Source organism: Solea senegalensis, linkage group LG7, assembly GCF_019176455.1.
Source record: "Solea senegalensis isolate Sse05_10M linkage group LG7, IFAPA_SoseM_1, whole genome shotgun sequence".
Taxonomy (NCBI): domain Eukaryota; kingdom Metazoa; phylum Chordata; class Actinopteri; order Pleuronectiformes; family Soleidae; genus Solea; species Solea senegalensis.
Window position 1 is genome coordinate 19,919,467 of NC_058027.1, and position 19,431 is coordinate 19,938,897.

The 19,431-nt window shown below is 43.6% G+C and overlaps 1 protein-coding gene across 1 annotated transcript in view; it reads left to right on the forward strand.

Moving 5' to 3' along the window:
* The window catches only part of fto (FTO alpha-ketoglutarate dependent dioxygenase), a 114,338-nt gene that overhangs the window by 50,967 nt on the left and 43,940 nt on the right, over positions 1-19,431 (forward strand). The window contains exon 8 of the mRNA XM_044030823.1: positions 889-1,016. Within this exon, the coding sequence (XP_043886758.1) occupies positions 889-1,016 (128 nt within the window). The remainder of the gene's footprint in view (positions 1-888; positions 1,017-19,431) is intronic.

A 19,431-nucleotide genomic window follows, 5' to 3' on the forward strand; every position in this document is an offset into this window, starting at 1 on the left:
TTGTCAGAGAGGGATTAGAAAAGAGGCAGAGGAGAAGAAATGAAGGTTCCTTTACATTGTGGGTTTTTTTGAAAAGATGGCTGGATGACTGGGGAGGTGAGTGACTGTTAATGGGAAGAAATGAACACGCTCGCCAGGGAGATGTGACAGGAAGAGACTGTTCTTAACAAGGCGTCAGAGTCAGTCAGAGTTACAGATCCATCACGTCTTGAATGCTGGGAGAAGGGGTGGGGGGGGATTTAAGGATATTCAGAGAGGAAGAGAGTTTGTGAAGGGTAGAGCAGAAGAGGGAGATGGTAAGAGGAAAGAGGGATTTGAGTGTGGCTGACAGCACTGCATTTAATTTGGGCTGCCAGATCCTTTTTCATTTGACTCCCTCTCAACCAGCTTAGAGGCTACAGAGGACTTGGAGGCGAAGGTTTGCTAGGATGTCTCAGTTTAGCACTGATGTGCCACGTCACACTTTAAGCTGGCCTGTAATTCATGTTCAACAGGGGGATACTCACACATTACACTCTGCTGTGCAGTACGTGATTAATTGACTCACACTCTAATATTGGGTGTAATTTGCCCGTCCTCTGATGTGAAACTGACTTTATACGAGACTTACTGTATGTCGCTATCCCAGGGATGTTGTAATGGAATCCTTGCTCAGAGCTGTGTCATTTCTGAAATAAGGACAAAAGCTCAAGGATGGAGAGAGTTGCTCGAGGTAGTCTCTCTTCTCAGTTTCATAGTTGGAGGTAAAACAACCAAGAGCATGTTAACAACTTTACGAAAAAGAAATGTCCTATGCGTTGCAAAGGGAAGGAAATTTGTAGTCCAGGTTGTATTGTCATCCACACGCCTATCCATCCAGTTCTAAGAGATGTGCCTTTTCTTTTTCAGACTATGCTCTTCCTGGCGTCAGTGGAGGAGGAGGAGGGCAGGGCAGGCGAGGGACGGAGGGAGATGGCAGAAACCCTGCTGTCCGCCTTGACAGATAGACACCAGCAAAGACAGACATGGAGAGACAGGTAACCCACTGCAATGCTAACACTTTTCCCTCCCTTTGGACTGCAGAAATAAATCATGACAGCAGCGTGATACACTCTGAAACGAGAGCACAGGCTCATTTCCACCCATCACACACAAATTAAGTCATCCTGCTAAAAATATAAAATTGCCCCCCCCCCTTTTTTTTTTTTATTTAAATAGATGTGTCGTCATGTGGTTTGCTGTTGGCTGTATGAAGAATTGTGTGTATTTCGTCTTTAGTTGTCATGGTTTACCCAAAGCAAATGCGCTCATAAAACATGCTGCATGTAGAAAATGTTGAGTTTCTGTATGTGCCATGAAACAAGTGGCATCTGTTAAAACTGCCATTAAATTCAATTAAAGTGAATGAAAATGTAGACTCACAACAGTCTCAAAACCAAAAACTTATGTCCTGTAATATTGTGTTTTCTTAATCGTATTCCTTATTTCTTCCTGAGTGGTATTTGAATTCTGAAGGAGCAAATGTAACGCACACACATTGAACTCTGATACTCATATTTCTTGAATGGCCAGAGCTTCAGTCTCAGCGCTGCAACAGACGAGCTGTGATCCCATGAAGCAGTACGCTAAACATGGGTCGTCACATTAGTCCCGATTTCATTCAGCCTGCATTGCCACTGATTCCTACAAAAGAGCAGATGTGAATTCCCCAGATACGCAGTGGTGTAGTTGATATTTGTTTGTGGTCCTTGGCCCTGGCAGCTATCACAGCTATCACAACGACACGTGTGTCATGGATAAGCTCAGTCACTTCCTTCCTTCCAGATAAGGGCAGAGAGCACAGGGTTTAGAACCGCAACCATTCATTCCGATAAAGAAGGCCCCCCACACACACACACACGCAAACACAGATTGTTATTTTAGCTGTTCATTCTCTCTGACACTCCCCCCTACTACTAGCAAGCACACATAAACACTAGTATGCATGTGAACACCAGAGTTGCATATGTTTTACTGCTTATTGTCTTTATCAACAGATTTGACCTTAGTGTCTCACACAGGAGTGTACACACGCACACGCACACGCACACACTCAAACTTTGGACCAGACATGATCCAGAACCAAGAGAAAGCAAAAGTGCCAGAGGCAGAATCCACAGACCAGGGGCCTCATGTATCTTTCATACTGAAAGATGGCATACTCAAATTTGAAAAGTGCGTACGCCAAGAACTTCAGAAATGTGTAAAACTGTGCGTACCCCCACACCCTCTGCACCTTTCCTTTATGCATCCAATCGGACATGAAACGAGCAATGTACCCCGCCCCTATTCCACTCCAAAATGTATATGCAAATGACTCTAAAGTGCTTGCTGCGACGCCTTCTACTTGAAGAGTAATGTCAAAAAGTTGAACTATGATGTCGAAAACCACTTTAATTTACCACTTGTGAAATATTTTGGTGGTTTGTTGTTCTGGAATTAGGGATAAACGCAGGTGTCAGAGTCACAGTGGCATTTACTGAGAGTATATGTCTCATATTTATTTATAATGTAATGTAATGTAATAATATTTACATTGACGCTCAAAAACACTGGCTGTATATTGATTGTGGGTGAGAAAACGAGACGTTTTCTTTTGAAAGCAGTGTGTACTTCCTGTATTGTTGCAGGCCCTCGTCTTTCCATGCTTTGGGTTGTCCCCTCTTGTTGACCCTTAGTGCTGCCCCATCCAGATGAGCCTTGTAAACAGCCTGTTTCCACACACCTTGCTTTGCTGTGTCGACGCCCACCGCCTCACAACTCTGATGTAGGGCTTGAACTGATAGTGCATTCCAGCTGCAGGTGCTGAAAGCTAGAAACCATCTTACCACACCCACCCCACCCACCCACCCCAAACCCAACATCACTGCTGTGCTGGTCAACCCCCCCACCACCACCACCACCCACAATGCAATGTTACCACGTCTAATGCTATCACAGACCAGGACAGGAAATGCTCAGCTCTCATCGGTGGAGTAGACAGACGTTTAATCTATCAGCAGTGAAAGACTGATTAGATTAGTTTTGGTTGAGGGCAAGCATCCCTCACAATATGTTTGAACTCCAGGCCCTCCTGATCCCACCTCTCACACATTTGCACACGTATAGTGTGTGTATGGGGTTATACACATATATACGTCTACCCCCCCAATCCTCACTGCCCTGACTTACACAACAGTCAGGGGTCACCCTGTCAAGTGGCTGTCAACAGATAGCATTTACACAAAACTAAACACATGGCTTTGTGCAATGTTAAGTGGGATAGACTGGTGGAGATTAGAGAACAGCGTCTGCCGAGATGAGATTTTTCATGGAGGAGGAAAAAGTTGCTATATGCATACACTCGGAGACAATTTCACGCTTTTGAATTAAAGTTACAGTATATTACGGAATCAGACACACAGTGAGGAAATTCATTTCACTGTTGTCAGATGTATTCAGACCTTTGTTTATTTTCAATAAGCCACATACCAAAATAGGACTTTTGAAATTAATTTGCTGATTTATTTTGCTGATTTTTTTTTCTCCATCGGGTTTCCTAATTAGGTTTCCACACAATATGCAACAGGCGAGCTTTTATCATAATACTGCCTTTTGTTTCCAAGGTTTCAATTCAGCACATAATGCTCGAAAAAAGGATGGAAAAGAAGCAGAGAAGGCGTGATTGATGACTCTTGCAAGAGGCATATAAACATAAACAACCAGCATTGATTGATTAAGTTTCTTGCTGACTTTTGTTTCTTAAACACCAGTTAAAGCAGCATTCTTTGCGTTGAAACATGGGCCTGCTCGCTGCCTTTTACTGCCTCCAGGGCATTTTCAGCACCATCGAGCAAGAAAGAAAGAGGAATTGGACCTGGTGGCCAGTGGTTCTTCACAAGTGACTTATAGGCACTCAGAGTGAGTGATGCTGCAGCTCGCCCCACGAGCAGATGCCGTCCATTCATTCACTCAGAGCCAACAACGTTATGAGGGCTTTTTTATTCTTATGAGCTTTTCTGGTAACTGGGTTTTCCTGATGCACATGGTGAATTCTTTGATAGATGCTGCCCTTCCGTGTCCCTTTGGTAAATGCCCCGTGAGTATGCTGGAAATAGATGGATTATTATGTGTGTGTGTGTGTGTGACTATTCCGCAGTACAGAGGTTGAGTATGCAACACAGGAAGTGCAGAAATAAAAGCAACAACTAAGGAAACGGAGCTCTCAGATTAAGGAAAGGACAACGGCTCCGTGATTCTAGAGATTCAAAATATGTGGCACTGAAAATACATCATGTCTGCCGAGTTACGTGTAGAGGGAAATACCAGAAACCTGTGCACGTATGCGTATTTTTGCTTTTCAAAAGACCTGGAGTGACACTGTCTTGAATTCGTACAGTACGGCGGAACGTCCTGAATGAGGTGACCTCATGCTGACCGCGTGGAGCCTAGTGGTCACTCCTCGCGACCAAAGAAAATCAAAAACTCAACAACAAAATAAGCTTTGTCACAGCCAGTGAGCAAACTCTGAAGGGAACAGCTGTGAGTTTTGTTCTGACCATGCAAACTGCTGTAGGCTTTGTAAGGTCATTATATGATAATGAAAATCATTACAGAATTACATGGGGGTTTAGGACATGAGAGCAGCGGGGAGGGGAAGGGAGGGCCACATTGCGTTTGATAAATGGACTGTGAAGGTGCCCATCTGGCCCTCTATGGCTTTTCTTCCTGCTCTTTTATCCACTCTTGTCCTTTACTACCCTTCTTTCATACCCCTCCTCAGTTCTCTAGTAGGCCAGTGTAAAAGCATGCAGGCCCCGTAGTGAAAGATTAACAGAGTGCAAACCTAACTCACCTCTGTGGAGAAGAAAAGGAGGAGAGACAGGCAGAGGTGTTTATGACCCAAAGCAGGGTTTGTGCCTCACTTGGCAAAGCTTTTTCCTCGCATTTCTCTGTGTGGGCCGGTAGAAAAGAAGACAGCCATTGACCTTTGGCATCAGAAACAGTTGGACACCTCAGGATGTCTTGATAGCTGTAGTGTGCAGTCACTGAGGTGTTCATTTATTTTTATTTTTTGGTTAAAAATAATACTAATAGTAATAATGACAAAATAGTTGAAGTGGGGAGGGCCAAAAAAGTGAGCCAGTGGCAAATGATTGGTCAGTAATACAGTAATAAAGATATGTAATAGCCATTGTTTATTACAAGGCGACCATTCTTTTTATTTCCGTGTATTTTTAACATTTGTTAAAACATTTTTTAGTGTATTTAAAATAACAAATATTCACAACTGTCCATTTAAAAAAAACTAAACGTATTCCTCCCTGAACATATGTGACCCATCCTGACGAGGTGATGGTGTCACCATAATAGCTGTACACCCAGAATCTGTGGTGTAGTACATCTGTTGCCTGTGTTTATTACTTTTCTCTAACTTGTTGAGAGTGAGTGAGGTCTTTATCCCAAGACAAAGGAGACATCAGCTGACATGGAAAGCATAGCTAAAGGACAGAGAGGGAGGTCCACGTGTCCACAGCTGCAGTCATCACTCAGCTGTCCAGCTTGACCCATGACCCTGTTGGGCCGTCTCCCAGCCTCCATCAGCTTTATGTTTCCTGCTATTGTCATCCTCTCTTGTCCTCACCTGGACAGAGGGCTACTACACAAAAGGCCCAGTCTGTCATCAAAACCGAGGGTCACCAGGGGCCAGCGTGGGCCATGGAACTTAGGTTGATGCTGTGCCCAACTGGGATGACCCCACAGTGTTGTCGGCTACCAGTTGCACCCCTGTGGGGGCGCATAGTGTCACATAAAAAGGAGGAGAGAGACCTTCGTTTGCTGGCACTTCATATCAGGAGTGGTGACATTTCCTTTGTGTTGTCTCTGACAGAACCGTCCCAAGTCCCGCAGTGGGGTGGGGCAGGGAGTGAAGAGACAATGGAAGTGTCCATTCCCGGATGAGAGATGTAAAGATTGTCAGTGCGGCGTCCACAATTAACAATGGCACAGCTTTGTCTAATGTCGCCACTGCGCTTCTTTATACTGTCAGTGTAACAAACTCAGAGGTTTAATAACCCCAAGGGTAGACTGATGATCGGGCTTTAACTGTGTCTCACTGAGGAATATGCAAAAGGTTGGTACATGAAAAATTGTTGTATAATCAGCTGGCAAAGGAAGAGTCGGGGAACAGACCAAACAGGACATACACCAGGAAAAACTGCTCCATCATCAGCACTTTAGACAAACTAGTCGAGGTGAGAATATATACTTAATAGGAGAGTGCAAAATTAGACACAGGTGCAAACAGTAAGGGTGGGGACGTGTAATTAGTGGTGCAGGAATAAAAGTACATAGTTTGAAATGAGAAAACAAAAGGAATACAAAAACATGACCTGAGCACATTTCCCATCAAAGCTGTCAGCAGTTCAGCTGTATTTGCTCAAAGGAATGGTTAGTGGTTTCTGAAATGTTATTCTTAAATGTAGACAGTGTGTCATTCCATGTGCCCAACATGTGGACTGGTTTGTGGATTACAGTTTGGAGAAGGTGGCATGAAGTTGTAAATAAGTAGGTTTAATTAGTAAGGGTGAGATGGCATCGTAAAACCAACGTGTTCTGGTTGGTGGCAGGTCGGTCCGGGCACGTTGTCAACCGGGCTTGTGTGATGTAACTTGCAACTGGAGGTGACAGATTAATCAGATCTACCAGACGGCAGTCCCACATTTGTCTTTACATCACGCCACAACAGCAGCTTTGTTTTGCAAGCACAACAGACAGGACTAGCTCGGTCTGTTTTGCTTGGCATCTGTTGCCAGCCAAAAGTTTCGCTGGCTGTGCCCTTGTTTCTGTTTACCTCAGGGGTTTGTTTGCCATGACGGTGCGCAAACACCTGTGTGTGTGGTGGGTAAAATAATAATACTACGAGTACTAATAATAATAATAATAATAATAACAATAAAAATAATAATAAACTTATATGTACATATCCCTTTTCTTAACATTGTTACAGAGTGTGTAACAGTCAAATGTAACCTTGTGAAAGATCTCAAACCCTCATACCACAACCATGTTCTCCCTGCGTGTCTTTTTTCCTTGTACCAACTGCCTTTGGCGTCATCAACATTGCTGTGTTTACTTGGTTCAGGGCACGGGAGGAGAAAACAAATAAGGGCATGTCATCTGTCTCTTTCATCCACGGCTAGCCTGTAATTAGCGCAAGCGCAGTGGTTAGCCCAAGACGCTGTCATCTAATTTGTCTGTCTTTATCTAAAACATGTCTGTGTGGTCCCTGGGACTGGATGCATGCGTGTAGAAGAGCTCGCCTATGGCCTGAGTGTTTGTGAGGTGTATGCTTTGAGTGTGCTCGATTGTAAATTATGAATTCTTCTCTCATGCACCCACCCCTGTTTAGCAATCGCTCAGTTATGCACGACATGTCCTGACCTCAGCAGAACCTCACAGCTGCTGTTGCCGTAGTCATCAGGCTCGACTAGTTAGTTCCCATGCTGGAGAGAACAGTCGAGTTTACCTTATTTTAAGCATTGTATTTTTTACCTTTACTTTACAAATAATTTCTAACCACGTCAATATGTAATTATACCTTGTTTGGCTCTCAAACAAGTTGGTAATTATCCAGTGACAGTCATTCTCTCTCTCATTGTGTATTTATGGGAATGGAAGGCGCTCAACTGGCAGGGATCAGTATCACACTCATTGTTAAATTTATTTACTTTTCCTTGACTTAGTCACAACAGCAATAAATTGCTGTCAGCTTTGAATGGAAACATTCATTCCATAATTATGCATTTCGCAGTAAGAGTTTGGCAATGAGGTGTGGCACAGAGAGGGAGAAAGAGAGAGTTAGAAATGTCAGTTAAAGTCCCACAGCCATTTAAACACACTTGTTGCAGAGACGGTTGCTTGTTAAATGCTGCCTTTTTGTTTTAATATGGAAACAAGATTTGTGTTTGGAAAAGACAATGTGGTCAGGGGAGGCGGGAGGGAATGGGTTTGGGCCTGTTTTACTGGTAGTCAGGAAAACCAGCACATTTTTTCTGGTCAAACTCGACATCCAAGAGAGCTGATAGAGCATGATTGGGTGAGGATGTGTGGCAGACGTGTGAAACAAACAGCGAGAGCACAGCCTGAGTGATCACAACCTCCATCACCCCCGTGATGCTGTGCTCTTGCTGTTTGTTCCAGGACAAAAACGTAAAACAAGGATCTTTATTGTCATTATACAACCCGAAATTGCAGAATTAAACCTGACCGAATGTGTCTAACATTCATCCGTGTTTTGATGGTGGGATCCGTCCATCACCTACTTGCTGGGAGGCAACAGTGCTAACCACTAAGCCACCATTTTAACTGCCCTAATTTAACATTGCATGTGTTTGTGTATGGCTAGTGAGCTAATGAGCACAAATGCAATAGTCACAAGGTAAAACTTCTGTAAACATGCAGACAAAGTTCATATCAGACGCCCGCAGAGTCTCACGTTGTGTTTTGTGTACATTTGTTGTAGAGAATTGTTTGGAGGTTAAACATTTCTGTGCTGGCTGAGCTCAGGGAGTGTTTCTTTGTGAGTGTTGCTGTTATCACAGAACTACCTACAACAATGTACTGTATGTGATGCCTAAACACACGTATGTGTATTACACATGTATGCACACCACATGTTCCAACCTTTCCCTTTCTCTTCATCTGCCACAACCACCCCATCTGGGTGGCCCCCTCCACCTCCGCCCTTCCCACTCCATCTACACACATCTTTCTCCCCTCCTCGGTTAATTATAACCAACACTGCTGGAACACTTCATTTCATAGCTAGCATATTGTCTTTTCAAGGCTGGCAGGCAGGTCATAAATTATCCTGAAGGTGAGGATGGAAGTTGGAGGAGATAGTTATGAAAATTTCATCTGTCTACCGTAGTGGCCGCAGCTGCTCCTGTCACCATCCGTGTACTGGAGGAATTACACCGGGTCAGCATTTGCGTGTGTTTATGTGTGTATGTGCATGGGTGTATCCCTCGGTGCAAATGCATAAACACATGTGAACAGTGACAGTGTGCACGTATACAGGCCACTCACACATGCACATCTTTGTGTGCCTCCACACTTGTGTGTGTGTGTGTGTGTGTGCTGCTGGACTAGTGTGTACAGCAGGTTGGCCAGGTAAGACCTGCCTGTCAGTGTGCGGAACATCTCTGGCGTCCCTGTCACCCTGGGGCCCCCTGCTCTGCCCTAAAGCAGGGAGATTGGGCGGGGGGGACAAGCTTGCAGGGCGGTCCCCAAGCTGTCTGTGTTCATTACTGCTACAGAGACGGGACATGGCCGGCAGGTGGCCAGACCTTTAGTCCATACCTACTGTGCTCATCTGCTACTCTGCTGTGTGTGTGTGTGTAGGGGAGTGGGTGTTCAAGTGGGCTCGAGAATGAAAAAAAAGTCTGAGGAGACCCATAATTTATGCATCGGAGTAGGAAAATGCATATTTTACGTTTGACCTATGATTGTGACAGATTATTGCACTCTGCCTGTGCACGCACATCTTTAAATGGAGAGTCTCACATATTTAGAAATGTACAGAAACTCAGCTTTTAGAGGAACTGAAGTGCTGCTGTGGCACTTCCTTGACAGAGCGTAGAGCAGCTCTTCTCGACAGACAGCCACTCCAAGTGGCAATTAGTAAGAAAAGAAATACTCAGTAAACCCCCCCCCACACACACACACACACACCCAATCGTCCTCATGTGTCAATCTTTAGTCTCCTGCAAAAATGCCATCAGGGCCAAAGTCCATAGCTGTTAATTACAATTCTAACTAGCTTGCCTCCTGACGAATGGATGGCTTCAGCAGTGATGTAGGATAAAAGGGATATCAGCGATTTCACTTCCCCATACAAAGACTGCCTCTGAAATGGGTCATCAATCCCATAGTGATAAATGTCTGGTGGAGTAATGACTCTCTTATCGGCACCGGATTACTGCAGATATTTGTAATTAGTGTAGCCACACAAGTCCCAACAGATGTTTTTCAGACGGCACAATATTGGAGCCCTGGTTTAGTGCTGAATTGAACTTTCTGAAAATAATAGGGATAGTTAGAGCTATTGTATTGTGTCAGACATAGGTAAATCTGAGGGACAGAGTCATAGATTCGCCTGTGAGAATGGCAGAATGTGCTGTGTTCATCAATTCACCAAATTTGTGGAGCCACACGTACACGCAAACACACATTCACACACCAAAGCCCGTGGCCTAGTAGCTAAATACACAGCCTGCGGTCCATCCTTTAGATATTGAGCTCAGCCGTCACGTGACTGCAAGAGCCAAGGGGTTGCTCTTCTCCTCCTCTTCCTCTTCCTCCCCTTCCTCCTCCACTTCAACCCTAAAGGTAGCCAATGCTACGCCAGGGGGAGTGAACGATTCACTTTAAACTTCCATTTCTCCTGTTTTGGGTCGAGAGTCACCAGCCGCCCTGAATCTTTTTCTTCTTCTTTTTTTTTTTTTTATCCGCCTTTCACCACTTCCAACTCTCATGAAATCACAATGTGATGTATTCAGCCTGAGGTGTAGCTCTATTCACAATGCAGTCTGACACCAGGAAGCCCTGCTCCCCTCTGTTTTCACAATGCATCCGTACAGATGGACCGCTGACAAGTCTTTACCACTAATACAATTGTCCTGGTTGCAGTCTGTTTTAATGTACACTGGACACTTGTGTGTTTGATTCCCTTATGTCTCTCCACATCAGTGTGTATATATGAATGTATAGACATCCCAAAGGCGTGGTGCCAGTGAACCCTTTGTGTCTCGGTTGTATTTTGTTGCCAGAATATACACATCGCATTCTAGCATCCAACACACCCACAACAACCCTATACACAGATGCACAGCCTGCCCGGCACTGACAGACGTGTAAGCAGATGCAGCCAGAGCTGGTAATGGCAGGTGATTATAAGTGGCACACGTGCCAAACTAATTAAACCCCTGGGTTGACAGCAGCATTTGGTAGCACTGGCATTCTGGCATGCTGGCATTAGAATAATTGTAGCAGCAGCACATTTCACCTGCGAGACTGCAACTAACAACGTCATTTATTTTACAGCAGGCTGCACCGGATGTTGCTACAGAGGCTCGAGTTAGCTTTCTTTATGCTTGACGTGTATGGCAACCTCTGTCAAAGATGGGACAGCCTTTCTGTTTTGAGTCGCTCTCTGTTGGATGGTGCTTTGCTGGAGGATATGTATGGGCTTCTATTTTTTGAATTGTCATTATGCTAAATTTAAATTCAAAATTGAAATAAGAAGCCAGTGAACTGAAGGCGATGAATATGTATGGGTGCACGTCCGTCCACTCAGCTGTTCAAGTCTGTGAAATTGTGATGCACACACGCGCATAATACGTATAAATAAAATATAATAATGAGCTGTATTTTAGGTATAAATGCGTACGTAAAAATAGTGTTAAAAGTTGTCAAGCTATAAGAAATCAAGACTAAAATAGTTTAAAGAAGTAATTAGATGCATGTCCCCCAAATAGGGCCCACTGCAGTAAGGAAGCAGGAAGAATCCAAGGGCAGGAGGAGTCGTTTAGTTCTCAGGTCAGTGCTTCTCCAGCTGGAGGATTGGAGCTGTGAGTCCGCCTCACAGAGGTCAGAGCCATGCCAGGGGGCCAGAAACCGCACCAGGAGGTCCACCTGCACACATTCTGTGCATCTCCCCGCACACACACACACACACGTGCATACCTGAATGCTCTGACATACCTGCAGTGCTGTGAAAAGTGTTTGGCTGTAACCGACTTGACTGATTCATGTGCCTTGTGCTATGCAGCAGGTGTGGCTGCGTGGGCCAGGTGCACACGGCGCCGCGTCACAAGGTGAGAGGTAACTCTGCTGCAGTATCTGTTAGAATAGGAGTGAGTCGGGTCACGTAAGGTATGTAAGGTCATTGCGCGTCCTGTTAGATTTACGGTCTGTCGTGTTGCATATCCTATGTTTTCTTGTGATTTCTCACCAAGACCTTAGACAACAATCCTCTACTATTTCCACGTTGTAAATCACAGTGGTGACAAATAGGGTGTATTCAGCTCCCACACATTTTCCCCCATAGACAGCACTGTCTAGTCCACTTGCACATAATTGCTCCCTTGCTTTACTGCATATATATCACTTGCCGAAACATCACTTAACACTTTTCAGGTTTTATTGCCCATGCACTGACTGTGTTCACTCTTGATAGCTACTATATTAAGCCAGTTGTAGAAGAAGTGAAAAATCTGCTCTTTGAAGGCACAAGTAAGTGGCCGATGGCAGCTGATAGCTGGGGCTTAGTGAATGCTCATTATGCGCTGTAGCAAGCTGATTAAAACATCTGATTTCCTAACAGTGTGTGTGTGTGTGTCTAAGTGTGCCATTAAGTGCCTGTGTGTGTCCTGTGCACGTGTAAGCGTGCATACGCGTGTGCATGTGTGAAAGAGTAGGCCTTTGGGCTGCTGCGCTATGTTATCTTTTTTTTTTTTTCAACCTAATTACAGTCCATATTTACTTCCATTCTCTTTTTGTTGTCTGCCCTCGACAGGCATCTGTGAGTGCCTCTGCCTAAGCCGTTCTCATTAACAGACTGATGATGTGTGATAGGTCTAATAAGTGATGATACAGGGAGCTTTTCCAAAAAAAGAGGTCATGATACAAATGTTGTCAGCTTTTTGCAACCACAAAGAATTATGTTCTTGTTATCAGTGATGATGTGATTGCAAATTTGCCAGTGAGTGTTCGTGGGGAGACACTCCATGTTCACATCAAATCCAAATGAAAAAGTGCGTCATCCGTAGCTTGTATCAGAAGCATATGAAATCGTATTATTGCCCCATGATGAGGCAAGTGACTGGTTCCCGAATTGGGATGGGGGGTGTGAGATGGTTTGTTCGATAGAGGAGAACATGTAAAAGCTCCACAATATAAATTATAATGAATTGTGTCATTTTTATTTTCACTGACAAACGCATTACGATCACATCCCAATTGTTTTAACCTGTAACCATGAACATCTCATGTTTGAGATAAGCATCATTTAAGTAATCCAGATTATTTTAGCGTTCCTTTTTTTTTTTTGTACCAGTTTTTCACGTCACATCACATGTCACCAAAGAAAAAGACAAATCAAGCTGACCACACGCTGACAAAGTTGTTTCTGATTAACCCAACCCCATTAGTTAACTAAACTGGTCACACCACGAAAAACACTCTCGTGTGAGTGTGAATGTGTTAGAGATGCACAAACGAACCCACAATAGGATTTGTAAATGGTTAAACCGAACAGGAAGCTGTGTGAGGATACATGGTGGGGTGAGCAGGATAAATCACAGTCAAGTTTTATATGGCGGAGGTGGGTGGTGGGGCACTTGTGCGGTGTGAATGGTTTCGTGTGAGTGACTGATTCCCAGACATAGAGCACAGTGCATCCTGAATGGGTAAATGGCATTTATTCAGCTGGTTAGTCTGGGAAAACATATGGTGCCATTTGGAGGCCCAGGCTGGTGCACGCTGTTCTCCTGTAATTAGACTGGCCCAGCAGAGCAGCGACATGACTGCTTCATGATAACCAGCCTACTGTACCCTACAGTGCTGCTGCCACCCAGCCCTGGCTGCAGCACACGAACAACACACCACATTACACATCCTGTTAACACACTGTTCAACACCAGTGAACACCAGTGACACCACAGCTTTGGCAGCTGCACGTGTTCACCAAGGGCCAGGTTTACCTATACGTACATGATGGCACAAGTAAAAAAAAAGATATGCACCGCACTTTTGTATTATACTTGCACATGCATGGCGTTTCAGTGGCATTCTTAGATTTATGATTCGCCCACAATACATTTCTGCAGTGAATATAAATTAACTTTAGCTGGCATTGGGAAAATGTGTCCATTATGGAAACAAATAAAATAGTTTCAAGTGTTGAGTTATTAAATTTGCTTGTTAGTAAATGGGGACAAAACATATTTCTAAAAAACATAAGCCACAATCAATAAAAATGTCCATTCAAAAGATTATCTACAGCAAATCACAACCTCAATGAATTTCATGTACGAGTTTTATGATTTGGTCATATATTTTCTATGTCATAATACATTAAGTAACAGCTCATATTTCCATTTTTCCTATCTCTGATTTGACACTTTATTTCTCTATTTCTTTATTTTCTTTAATCTATGGAGAAATATTTAGAACATGGGTATCACATGGTCTCCACTTTCTTTCTTTCTTTCTTTCTTTCTTGTAATTACATCCCACCCGCCCTTCATCAGGATCAGGGGAGCAGATTGTAGGTTGGAGGCCTGGGTGGTGTTGGCAGGACTGTTGGGGTGTCAGATGGGCTTTTGTCCCGTCGGGGGGAACAGGCTGGCAGCCCGGCGGGAAGGCCCTGTTGAAAATACACTACTGGGAATCAGACTGAGCCAGTGCCTGGCCCAAACCTAGTACACACACACACACACACACATTGAGTGGGTTTGATAAGGAAAGAGGTGGGGGTGTCCAAACATGGGATAAAGACATTTCCTGCCTCATTTATAAAATTTGACACCACCAGTCTGCCCTCTCCTCCTCCCTCATCAGCATCTCTACACAAAGATCCCAGACACACACACACATGCTGGTGGAGGTACAGTCTTAAGATGTAGTTCCCATAATGACCACTCAATGTCGGCTTGGAAAAACACATTTTTTAATATCTTTATTGTTTATTTTACCTGACTCTTTTGTGACGAGAGGTAAATTATGTTATAGCCAGATTAAAAGTGGACTATTTTGGGGTGTTTTATAAACCTCGGGCCTTCTCAAATGACCTATTGGCAGTTTCATGGATGCCTTTTCTACCTCGTTAAGGGTTCAGCAAGCGTTGTATTCTCTATACACTCAAAAACGACAGTAACATGTACAGCTGTACGACCCGTGAGCATGTGCACATAGCTGCACGCTGCACTGCATCTATGCCCCATGCATCGCTGTCCAGAGAAGGCTCTCTGCATGGCATGCTTCGCTCTCTTGTTGTCTGTTTAGCAAGTACAGCATGTTAGAGCATTGCCACATTTGCATATGCCGCCATGTATATTTCAGCAGCGTTTAAGACACACATCAAAGCAGTGAATTATGCATGTGGCTGGTACAGTGGAGGTGCTTGTTTTATGCACTTGTGAAAGGGAATTGAACTGTGTTTTCTTCTGCTCGTGATGCTCAAGGCCCACGGCCCATTAAAGTACATAGAACTAGCAGCTATAAATGGACATGTGGTGAACATCGTGTTCCCCTCTAACAAAGGGGGCTCGGCATAGGGAAAGGCCTCTGACAGGTTCTGACGGCTAGGTAATAGGATTCCTACCTCTCCAAAGGGACTGATTGAGGCGCTCTTGTCCAACCCTTGTAGACCACACTGTCTTTTTATATGTGAATGTGCATATGTGTTTGTTAAATACAGTGCTGGGGAAGAGATGAATGACTAAATAATTCAAAACTGGCATGTCTCACAAAATGATGCAAACCCCGTGCATGGATTGTCAGTGGGAGGAATAGAGTGTTGTAGTAAACACAGCCTAAAAGGCTCTTATGCATTATAGACAAACCTTTTGAAAGTTTTTTTTCTCATATGCAAATGAAAAGCATACAGCTGCAAAGGCTTAATATGAACCTATTCCATTCACTGCAAATCCAAATGAGGCAGTAGGACTGTTTATGCCACTGCGCGAGGAGGATGGTGGTGTGCTGGTCGAGTCACACGGTACATACAATGGAATCCACAGCGATGCTGCTATCACTGTTTACTTTAAAGAGGGAGCGGTTAGAGCTGTGGCTTAGCCAGTACCAAGGAGTTGTGCCCTCATAAGCCTCTCCTGGACTGAGGGAATAGACTGCAGAGGATGAGCATCATTAGATATGTCATTTAAGACACCTATACTCTCCCACTGCTCTATATTTATCCACTTGCAGGTCTCTAACAGGCCCTCGGGTCAACACATTGTGTCCCTACCTGTCAGCTTGACAGTGCATGGGACATATGTAGTGGATAGAGACAATATGAAGCCACCTGCCCTCTTTTCTCCTCTCCTCTCAGCTCCTCTCCTCAATTGCTCTTCTCAATGCCTCACCTTGCCAATGGATACCTTTCTGACAATTCATACATCCCTGTTATGGCAGCATTGTTTAACTTGGCATAGTACCAGAGAATCTGCTATTTATAGAGTTTCATTTTAGCCACCTCTGCGTGGTAAATGATGATAAGCCCAGCCTGTAATAAACAATCTCGTAAACAGCTCTGCAGCGCAGTCCTTGATAGCCGTAGGGGCTTCTAAGAGCTTTATAACACATTTATTACCCCTTAAATGGTGAGAGAGTTGTGAGCCATAACATGAGGTAGCACTAATTTAATTTCCGGACATATATTGGCTTTAAGTTATCTTTCTTAGGTTTTAGCTATTTTGCTGACTTGATTGATTCCATGCCTAATCCTAGTTAGGGACATTCTAAATGAATGGTGACACCAAAGAGGACCACTGTATATTCAGGCCTCGCCTCAATTATTTTGCCACTTTGTATTCAGAGTCTGCTGAGAGAAGAGAAGAAACAATTACTTTGTTAGCCAAAAGCAGACATCCACTCAGAACAGACGAAAGGGCCAGCATGGGGAATAGAGATATTTGATGTCGAATCTCCCCCTATTTACAGTAGGATGCCTGAATAAACATGTTCAGAAGCTGGGAAGCAGCATTATGACCCATAACCTCGAGGTATTTGAAATGGAACAGCAGAACTTACTTTGAAAAAGAATAGGCAATGTGCTCTGGGCTCACTGTTTATACCTCTTGATGTGATTTGGACTGAAATGTAAAAAAAAAAAAAAAAATCCTGTTTATCTCTTCTTTCCCTTTTGTCCATGGTTGAAAACTGAAGGGCTTTGAAAATGGAGGCTATTGCACTGTTGGAAGTGGCTGGGAAAAAAAGAAGGACATATTGTCTTTTGTCTTAATGTTAAAGAAAAAAATGACTTAAAAATTAAGTCATTTGCTTTAAGTTTTTATAGTATTTTAGGGTACAAATACAGCGTGTGTGTCATCATTGTTCAGTGCTCAAACAAGATGTCAGTAGTTTTGTCTTGCACAGGTGCCACTGCAATCCAAAAACCATGTGGTTTTATTTGAAGCATCCCGAGGTAAGACTGGATCTTTTTACAAGCTACAGATTTTTCATCACACAAATTCTCTCTCTGCAGCATTTTCCCATTATGGTTTATTAAACTACCTCTGGGGCCCTGAGCATCTACTTTTAGTTTCAGTGCTTCTTTCTCCAAATACCAATTTCAACCCATCCTCAATTATTCTTTTGTTTGAAAAGACGCAAGGTATCAATCTTTTATGTTTTGGAAAAATCTGATGAGTGCTATTTGCCGGACCTCCTGCCCAACAGAGATTGTGGAGCTGGCATGTGGAGAGAAACATGAAATTGCAGAGTAAATCAATACTGGGCTGATAATGTTGTTGAGATCCCCTTTCGAAGAGCAGAGCTGAATTTGTATGCATTATGTTTTTGATCTTGTACTGTACACATTTCATTCCAGGCACAGTTGTTAGCATAGTTGCAGTTGTTTGTATGTTATTTTAGCTTCTTCCCCAAGTAGCTATTTGCAATTTGGACAAAAATACAATTAAGGGGCCCATCTGTTTTCAATGGTACTAACGTCAGACAGATGGGTTGTGTCTATTGAAGCCATACCAGGCCCGTGGCAGGTTAGAGGCTTTAGTAATGAACATGCTACTAGGCTGATTTCATCATAGTCTTTTTCACAAAGTTAAGCTGTCGCACTTTAACTTTGGCAGTAGTCCGGGAGAAATACACGAGTCGTGCTTTTAGGAATTACAAGTGTTTAAGGTCCTGCAGCATTTGGGATATCTGTCTATCCATCCATCCATCCATCACATGAATAGAAGGTTATGATCGAAGGATGTTTATATCTTTAGTATCAACACCTCACAGTCCTATGAAGACACCTGTTTTAAGCACGAGAACCCTCATCCCATATCAGGCCCTAACCAGTAAACCTGACAATATTCACACTGTACATTACTGTACTGTAGCAAAACGTTACAAAGACAACCATCTTTTAAGCAGTCATGGAATTTGCCATATTTTTTCACTTTTAAATTCCTCACATGGAGCTCTGACCCTATGCAGAACTAATTTTAAATGTCAACAAAACTCTCAAAAAAGGCAGCAGTCCCTTATACATAGCGTGTGTGTGTGTGTGTGTAGGATGCTTGATCTTTTGTAACTCCTCTTTTAGATATGATGGCTCCTGGAGTCGCTCCTAAAGCTTCCCAATAGCAAAGGCTAATCTAATGTATGATACTATTCTCTGTGGACAGCTATCTGAAAAAGTTAAGGTTGTTTGTAAGAAATAAACGTATCCACATTGTTAAGTCTGTAGGAGATGAGATGTGGATCATGGTTTCGTGAAAACTGGAGGTATACGGTCTGGGAGTGATTTATCACTCCCGAGTTGAGCCTGATTGACTCTAGCCTTCACTTAAAGACAAGCACCCACCCACCACTCATGTCTTCCAAGCGTGCAAGCACACATTACTTACATAACTCTTTTACCATAAAACTTGCCTGAGGGCTGTGACCAAAACACTTCTAATATAGCGAAATTGAGCTGCTTTGAACTATGGTGTTTTTGATAACTACTTGGTATGCTTCCTGGAGGATAACCTGTGGGCTTTGCTTCCAAGCTTTAATCCCTTTGATTAAGTGCCAGGGAAAGATAACTCTTTACTCAATAGGCCCTTTACCTTTCTAATGTCCTCACTGTCCTGGGCTTGAAAGCACCAGTGCTCTCAAATCTCAGTAGGTGAATACAAACTTTCATTAGACTCCTCTGCAGATTGTTGTTTTCAAAGCCTTGGTCAATAACATCCTTCCTGTCTGTGCCCTCTCCCTTGTCTCTTATCCTGTCTTAGGTCAAGATGTCCTCTATGCTTTTGCTCTGCTTATGTGGATATATGTGATACAACACCGCGCTTCCTTCCCTCCCTTTCAGTGACTGAGTGGCAGTGACGGCAATGCCACAACTTCCACAGATTAGCAAGGCTCAGAGGAGGAGCACAGTTGCTGGGGTAATTATGCCGAGAGTTGTGGATTGCCAAATGCACGATGAGGCTGGGGCCTTGGTTCCATACTGGTGGATCAACCAAGGAAAGCTGCAACTGATTGTGTGATGCATCCACAGTCTTAGCCCACCCAAGACCCCCATCATCACCCCCTATCTATTTGGTTGTGGTGCTGTGGGTATTTTGTGTGGAAGTATGTAAAAGTCACTCTGGCATTCTCTGAAATGACAAACTGAATATTGTGTCATTACGCCGTCATTGTAAGTAA